The following is an 8,331-nucleotide window of genomic DNA, read 5'->3' on the forward strand; positions in this document are numbered from 1 at the left end:
CTACTAAATCAGTTATTATATATTTGTGTATAAATATATGTATTATTTAACTTATTTTCAATGTGTGTTTTATATTTTAATTTGTATTTTAGTAATTAATTTTTAGTGTACACCTAACATGATTGAATCAGATATATCCACATTATGTACAGAGAGATGTTGATTGAAAATTAGACATGGGTCAACAAAAGTGGTTTCTTTAAAATGAGTAAAGTGACAATTAGGTTTTTAAGAATTTTGATATCTAATTAGTTCATAAATAAAATAAAAGTATTAATTAGATCCTCTATGATAACAACCAGTGAATATGTTATATTCTTCTGTTTACAATACGGTTATCTACTAATATGTCTCGTTACTGTCACAAGAATATGGGAATGGTGATATTTTAGATTGTGAAACATTCATTGTCTTATGAACTTCCATATAACCATCATTAATTACTCTTTATTTTACCATAAATCATAACAAAACATGTAAAATTTCACTTCAAAAGACGTTAATTAATACTCTTGCTTTCATAGAAGACTTAATTAATATTCTTTTTTTCAAAAACTAATTAGTTTGAGGTCGATATCCTCAAAGACTTAATTACCACTTTACTCATTCAAATTGAAGACTGTCATCTTAAAAAGATTACGGGATCAGATTACTTTATCTGACTAATTTAAGTCTTAAGAGACCAAAATACACTTTAGCATTATTAAAAGAATAGAAACATCAAATTTATCCAAATTTGCTATAATTAAGAGGCAATTTCACTTTTAGTAGAGCCCTTTTTTTTTTATTTAGTGTCTACTACGAGCTTTTTCAAAGTACACAACCACCAGTATTCATATTCAGAAGAAACTATTACATGCCATGTCAGTTGCCTATAATAATGATTAATGAATGTAAAACGGGAAAACAGGGACCCGAAACCAGAAACCAAAATTCCAAGTTCACCACCCATAGTAAACACGGAAAATATAGTGAAATCGAACATTATCTAACAAAAATTCTAACAGAAACAAAAGTTGTGGTATCCTTCCTAACTCGGATATGCCTGTTAGTTTTTCTTAGAAAAAAAAAACTCAACTTCATTGGGATAAGTAAAAAAAATGTAGAAACTTCTTTTAAACTACAACAGAGAAGGGCAGGACTTTCAGCCTAAATTTTAAAACTATTTCCTCATGCTCTCTTTAAAGTTTAAACTCTCCAATCTAATCTGAGTTACATGATTCTTCACTCCATGGTAGACTCTTGTGTGGCTGAAACTTGAAAGTATTTGTTCATCTACTTCTTCTTCTTTGATTTGTTTGCATTTGACTGAGCATAAGCAGTTCCCTGGTGTCAAAAAACAGAAATGGACAGATTTCAGAAGCTTAGCAATGTTTTATATTATTAAGAAAAGTGAAGGAGGATAACAAAAACACAACTTTAAAACAGAACTGCAAGAGAGAGAGATGCTTGCATGCTCTTGAAGCACATTTAATTTGTTCTACAGGAACATTCACAGCCACTGATTTCTGATTTTTTATGTAACTTCTAGAAAATGTTATAAATGAAAAAAAAAGTGGCTATAAATTCTCCTAGAGCATGCATTAAAAATGCTGCAGGAGACATGGAATCCGATATATATGGCATTCATACAAACCTCGAGCCATTCATCCATTGAAGCATCTGTTGATCTAGTCCCAACTTCAACCTTTGGAGCCCTCTTTGTTTTCTGAGAAAATATTCATAACATTATCAGAAAGAGTATGAAAGTGGCTTGAGAGATAGACAAAAAGTTTAGAGATTTATTTTATAATTTAAATCATAATCAGCTTCGTTTCTCAATATTATATATGCTTGAACAAAAAAAAAAACGTAAAAAAGCCAATCTATATGACATCTGACACCATCCATATCAGTTAAAACAACACACACTAACATGATCTCTCCAAATAATGAATTGACTTGTGACCTCATGACATATGGTAGTTAGCAATGAACAAACAAATAAAAGTCCAATGATAAATCAGGACCAACGGAAACTCTGAAGCTACTGCAACTGGGATTAGCAATCCATTTAATATTGGATTACTTTTGAAAAAGTAGAGAGATTGTTAATACCTTAGATAGGTGTTGTATTTGACCATGAATCCATAGCCCCAGGAGGACGAGGAGGGCAATTCCAAGAGTAACAAGGAAGACAGATTCCATGCTAAGAAAGCCACCGGCCTCGGCAACTTCAATAGTGCCGTTAAAGAAGGTATTCTGGTAAGGATGCTGGTCTATCTCATACAAAATAGTGCCAACAAGGTCAAAAGTTCCAGGCTGCACAGAAGAAAAATAATTAGGTATAATGCGTATGTAACTGCTTTGTGATGTTCCGAGCAAGAAGCAAAAGTAGCATTGACCTTCAAAACAATGGAAATACCTGCAAGAACTTGCTTACAGCAAATTCATATGGGAATGTAGCCTGTGCAGAAGCTGGCACGGTACCATTGTTGAAAACCTGAAATTACAACAAAAGTTTATACTTAAATCATATATGCTGGCCACCACTTCCAGAATCAGTATAGTCTTAATGACATGGTACAAGCCCTTTCGAGGGTCAGCTATGTAGTCATGGTACAAAGTTTCAACAACATATTAGCTACTAGATGAAAAAAGGAATTGGAGAAAATTGGAAAAGCTGTCAAAGCAGAGATATGTTTGGGTATTCTGAATCTCTAGCTTCAAAATGATAGGCTACCATATGGGATAAAAGGGACTCTGGAGAAAATAAAAAGGGAATGGGAAATATCATAACTAGTTAACTACACCCGAGATACCAAATAACACAATTTAAATTCTGAGAAGATCAAACAATAGATGTATCAAAATCCAGTCTTTTAAGAAAACGAAACTTTGTTCTATCTTCCACCTTCTGTCAGTTATGTGTACCCACCCAAACAATACAGATCATATTATGTGTTAAAAATTGCAACTACCCAACATTATATAAGTTTGCATGTATTGCTACCCGAACTAATTTTTGGAGTATTTGAAATTCTCAGTTTCAAAATAAAAACCTTATTCCCAATATTGACCTAAATTCTTGAGGGTCTCCACCATTTACATCATTTAGAAGCATAAGTTCATAACACCTAATGACCAAAACAAGCATGAAACTGAGAGTAATTTCAGAAGCATAGTTCTTGAACGCAAGCAAATAACCAAATTCAATGACAAATTATTACCTGAGCAGTAAGATTTTGGACAAGAAGACGATGATCAAACGGCAGGTGAACACTAGCCCTAATTGCAATGACATTCATGCTTGAATCACCTGTTTTCAGTCCATATAACAAATGAAATCAGCTAATGGATGAGAACTTTATTTATTTATTTATTTTTATTGCTTAAATGCTGGCCTTTAACAACAGGGAACTCAGAAACTATTAAGAAAAATGATGTAACATAAACTGAAGAAATGTTTATTTTTAAACGCGGGTTATAAGACAAAAATGAAATGAACAATAGTAGGACAGAAATCTATAAGCAGGATACTGCATTGCTAAAATCACATGTATCAAAGTTTATTGAGTTACCATCATTTTTCAAACCAACAAGCAGTTCTGTCTCTTCTCCAGCTGTTATCACTGCATCACATGAAAAATAAAATAAAATCAATCCACAGTTGAAAAAATACAAATAAAAGAATACATTGAAAATCACATTTTTGTGGGATAAGTAGAATGACTATTACATCTTGCACTATTTTTCGGAAAAACACATATGGTATCAACTCCAGGAGCAGCAGGGAAGGTCGTCGCATCACCAAAATCTTGGACATCATCACCAACGATGCCAATATCATTTGATTCTTCAGTGGTAGTGTCCACAGATTCATCTGAATCTGAATCAGACTGGCACCTAGCAACTAGCAAAGAAGAAAAGAAATAACTTCAATCATGGTCATGCACAGAATGCATAAAAACAAACATGCATACAAGTTATTTGTCAGTAGGGAATGAGAGCAAATAAACCAAAAGATCACAGAGAGAGTAAAATACTAAAATACAAGCTCTATCAAGCTTATAATCAAAACCATGCTAACAGAACAACCATGCATATGAACAAAACCAGATAAATGTAGCATTCATTTAGTGGCATAACATTTTGTCAACGCTTCACGAGATTCATGATTCGAATTGAGAATTCGCTTTGAAAAATTCACTAACAAATCAACATCAAATTTATTTAAACGCTGCTGAATGTTTCCATAATTGGTCCTAAAATATAATGCCAGTAGTCAAGTGCCAAAAAAAAATTTATAATAAAAAAATTATATTTTTCACTATCCAAAGCTCAATTCCTCAGAAGGGTAATGCCGTGGACTCATATTAACAAAACAAAGCTGATAAAAAAAAAAACAAAATCACGATTTCCAACAATGGTCATAATCCCAAAAAGTCAAAATTCAACGGAGCTAAAAGCAGATCAAAGCTCAAAACCGGAGCTGAAAAGAGAACCACTCGGGTAGCAATTAAAGAAAGAAAAAGTTGAAAGGAATCTTCATTTTCATTTCCATGACAAATCCAATAACAGATCATGGCAACAGAAACATGCATGGATCGTAGTTCAAAAGCAGATCTAGATCTACAATTTGGGGGGTAGCTGACCTTGAACGAAAGGAGAAGCGAGGAGGAGAAGAACGAGAGAGAAAATCCAGAAGGTTTTGACGGAAGCCATGAGTGAAAGGAGGGTCCTTTTCTTCTCCCTAGGGTTGGTGTTGGTGATGGTGGTGTTGTGATAAATGTGGAATTTTCAACACTCAGAAAGAAGCATAGAGATTTGTAATGTTTGCGTTCGTGAGATTCATGTTTTTCCCAAATCACGATACGACATCAAAACAGTGTCGTTTCAGTTGCGTCTGGTTTGTCACTCTCTTATTGGTCCGTTTACGTGGCAATTAATGACTCTATTATCCTACTCATCGAAGAAGCAAAAATAGCAAATAAAGTATATAAAATAAAATAAATAAATGAATAACAGTATAAGATTCAATATTATGAGGTTTCAATTCAATCTCAATCCACCCTCCAATTAAAAAGCACTAAATTAGTTCGATCAAAATTAGAAAAATTTGACTTACAATTATTATTATTATTATGAATTAGAGTGACTTTTGAACCTAAAGTCATTTTTAAAATCAATTAAATTTTATTAAATTATGTAATGTTTCATAATAAATCGTTTTATTGTTAAAATGTTAGTTATATAGTTTCAATTTTTTATTAAAAAATGGGACAAAAACACAGACACACACACATAATTATAGTAGTTTTAGATTAGGGCAATTTACGTTTTTAAATTGTTTCAATTCCAAATTTACGCAAATGCATTGTTTCAAAAATGGTTACGTAATTACATTGTTTCACTATATTATATAAACCGCTAGAGCCAGCAGCGGATTCTGTTCAAAAGTGCAGCATAGAAACTGCGGCAGCCCATCGCGGTTTATGTTTGAGAGAAGTTGGTCATAAACCGCTGCTGACAGCAGCGGTTTATGTGCGTGGGGATGTGTGCGTAAACCGCTAGAGGCTATAGCGGTTTACGTTAAGTATGCATGACTATATAAACTGCTGAGCCAGCCGCGGATTATGCAATTGTAGGTTGGGAGAGGAAATTCTAGAGAGAGGTCAGAGCAAGTTGAGAGGGGGTCCGAGGTATTTGAGGGGCGACTTCCGGCGGGATATTATGGCAGAAGACAAAAGGAGCATGTACCGATTGAACGGTGTTGCGCATGTTGCCGGTTCCATTGGTGACGAGGTTAGTTAATTATTTTGGTATTTTTTAAGGCTTAGCACTTTTTTAGCTAGAAGAATGATATGAATGCAAGCATATACGGATTTTATAGATTAGTCCCTTTTAGTTTTAGTTTTAAAAATAGTATGAAGGTTAGAATATAAAGAAATTTTTTTTTTTGAATTTTATTGTTTAAGATTTGTAATACTTTTATAATTGTGGTTGTTATCTAACAAGTTAAGTTTGTTGTCATTTGTGCTATTGTAGTAAGTATTTTACAAATTAATTTCGCTAGTTTATTGACTTCTAATTTATAGGTTTTAGGGATTAATTTGTTTACCGGTCAACAATTTGTTGACATTTTTAAGATATGTGTTATTATTATATAGGAAATTTCGTTATGGAATGGAGAATTTAATTGTATCCTGCATTTATTGTGCTGTTTTTTGCAGTCCACTAGGTGTATATACAGTGTGAGACGGTAACAGAATATGCTCATGCATGATAGGATCATCCCGTATTTAGAGAGGGCTGGATTGTACCATTTGGCCAGTCTAAACAGCCATTGGTTCTGGTTGGATGAGCCATTGGTTAGTGCGTTCGTTGAGAGGTGGCGTCCTGAGACGCACACGTTCCACATGCCTTTTGGAGAGTGCACAGTGACATTGCAGGACGTGGCTTTTCAGCTTGGGTTGCCTGTTGATGGGGAGGTTGTGAGTGGTTGCTTATGTGAGTTTGAAACATACATTGAGGGTGGTCGACCAGCCTGGGAGTGGTTTCAGGACCTATTCGGTGAGCTGCCACCACCGAATAAGGTCAAGCAGATGACGGTCCACTTTACATGGTTCCACGAGAGGTTTAGTGTGCTACCACCAGATGCGAACGAGGAGACAGTTCGCATATACGCACGTGCCTACATCATGATGCTTTTATCTACTCAGTTATTTGGGGACAAGAGTGCGAACCGGGTACATATACGGTGGTTGCCATTTGTGGCAAACCTTGATGAGATAGGGCGATATAGCTGGGGTTCGGCTGCGTTGGCTTGGTTGTACCGATGTATGTGTCGGATAGCAAACAGAAATGTGACTAACCTTGCGGGTCCCCTCCAGTTGCTACAGAGTTGGATATTCTGGCGTTTTCCCTCGTTGAGGCCGTCCGGGTTTGATTATTTCTCTATTCCACTGGCATCCAGGTATGGTTTATGTCTTTTTCATAGGTTAAAAAATTTATATTGTGTTTTTCAAGTTTGTGTCTCATTATATTTACAATTAGGTGGTCTGCTTACTTACCTCCGAACGATGGGAAAGAACAGAGGGTCATAAGTTATAGGCTTGCATTGGATCGCTTGAGCGCTCGTGATGTAAGTATTATACTTGTTATGGTTAAGTTTTAGGATTGCTCTCGAGTCGTGACTATATATATACTTGTTATGGCAACGTCTGATGTACTTTGATTTTTCAGATTCTGTGGGAGCTCTACTCTGCGCTTGATGTACTTGTTGTGGTCCATCCGGAGATACTCACAGAGGAGCATTCTCGCATCTGGCAAGCGGTCACTTCTTTGATATACTTTGCTGTCATCGAGTGGCATCAGGTTGATAGGGTTGTCCCACAGCTTGGTGGAGTTCAGCATATCCCCGAGGACGCTTTGAACATAGACTGGTTGCATGCTAAGGATGGAAGGGGAGGAGATAGGTGGTTCCCCCATTACTATCGGGACTGGCATTTACACTGGGGAGCAGACTTGATGCAGTCATTTCCATTGAGCGTGTGGCTGATCCGGGTCCATCACGGATTACTTAGATTGGTGGTACCGCGAGGCTCATAGGTTCCTTAGCCCGGGGGCTACATTCACGGATCCTAGGGGCACCCAGATACCTGAGGAAGCATTACAGAGAGGTTCGTCACAGGTCCCTCGCAGATCACAACTTCCTCATATGCCAGATAACCGCCGTGTTGAGAGACGCCGTCGTGTTGGTACTCGTGAGTCCGGTCAAGAGTGGCGATGGATATATGATATGCTGCACGAGGATGACGCAGGATAGGAGGCTGCTGATGTGGGCGGTCACCGTGTTCGCCAGTCTAGTGGGACCACGGGGACTGAGACTGCAGGCGATACATTCACTCAGTCTTTTACACCTATGATGACTATGGATGTAGATGATCAGATGGGCAGTGCACACTTTTATTCAGATTTTGCTGCAGTGTTGAGGGATGATGCTGGCCCATCCCATGTGCAGGTTGATGCCCCGCCTTACCAGCCTTCAGCACCAGATGTGCTGTTCGATACCACAGCTTACCATCCACATATGACAGAGATGCAGCCCCAGGTCCCTGACTTTCAGGGAGAGTATGCAGTGGATCTTAACCAGCCCGCAGGTAGTCCTTTAGATACTTGGTTCACAATGGGAGGCACACCTCAGTCTGCGTACGGGATAGCCCCTCCTGTTGATGATGCTGTTCAGGTGGCTAGCCGACCTACTAGAGTCAGGCGTCCCACGCGATGTGGGACGGGATCTCATCTACTTAATCCTTTTGAGGATGCAGCCCGGGATGATAGGGATGATTA

General features: G+C 37.2%; 2 protein-coding genes across 2 annotated transcripts; one reads left to right on the forward strand and one right to left on the reverse strand.

Annotated features, from left to right (window-relative positions):
- Nucleotides 1-816: 816 nt before the first annotated feature.
- On the reverse strand, nt 817-4,815 carry LOC107477213 (translocon-associated protein subunit alpha). Its single transcript, XM_016097199.3, has 8 exons — nt 4,635-4,815; nt 3,719-3,892; nt 3,561-3,611; nt 3,210-3,298; nt 2,405-2,482; nt 2,098-2,301; nt 1,637-1,708; nt 817-1,326 (listed from the first exon to the last, which is right to left on the reverse strand). The coding sequence occupies exons 1-8, from the start codon at nt 4,702-4,704 to the stop codon at nt 1,276-1,278; spliced, it is 789 nt and encodes a 262-aa protein (XP_015952685.1). The 5' UTR covers nt 4,705-4,815; the 3' UTR covers nt 817-1,275.
- Nucleotides 4,816-6,257: 1,442 nt separating this feature from the next.
- LOC107477235 (serine/threonine-protein phosphatase 7 long form homolog) lies at nt 6,258-7,807 on the forward strand. Its single transcript, XM_016097217.1, has 4 exons — nt 6,258-6,955; nt 7,036-7,123; nt 7,225-7,514; nt 7,627-7,807. The coding sequence occupies exons 1-4, from the start codon at nt 6,258-6,260 to the stop codon at nt 7,805-7,807; spliced, it is 1,257 nt and encodes a 418-aa protein (XP_015952703.1).
- Nucleotides 7,808-8,331: the final 524 nt, after the last annotated feature.

Source organism: Arachis duranensis, chromosome 3 (assembly GCF_000817695.3).
Source record: "Arachis duranensis cultivar V14167 chromosome 3, aradu.V14167.gnm2.J7QH, whole genome shotgun sequence".
Taxonomy (NCBI): Eukaryota; Viridiplantae; Streptophyta; class Magnoliopsida; order Fabales; family Fabaceae; genus Arachis; species Arachis duranensis.

What these genes read in the sequence shown, in the direction of transcription:
- LOC107477213 (XM_016097199.3), bottom strand. Translation starts at nt 4,704, where the DNA reads ATGGCTTCCGTCAAAACCTTCTGGATTTTCTCTCTCGTTCTTCTCCTC. An exon ending in TGTTGGTTTGAAAAATGATG is followed by an intron (nt 3,299 to 3,560) that starts GTAACTCAATAA and finishes GACTGAAAACAG; the next exon opens with GTGATTCAAGCATGAATGTC. An exon ending in CAATGGATGAATGGCTCGAG is followed by an intron (nt 1,327 to 1,636) that starts GTTTGTATGAAT and finishes TTTTGACACCAG; the next exon opens with GGAACTGCTTATGCTCAGTC.
- LOC107477235 (XM_016097217.1), top strand. Translation starts at nt 6,258, where the DNA reads ATGCATGATAGGATCATCCCGTATTTAGAGAGGGCTGGATTGTACCAT. An exon ending in ATCGCTTGAGCGCTCGTGAT is followed by an intron (nt 7,124 to 7,224) that starts GTAAGTATTATA and finishes TTGATTTTTCAG; the next exon opens with ATTCTGTGGGAGCTCTACTC. An exon ending in TGGGGAGCAGACTTGATGCA is followed by an intron (nt 7,515 to 7,626) that starts GTCATTTCCATT and finishes CACGGATCCTAG; the next exon opens with GGGCACCCAGATACCTGAGG.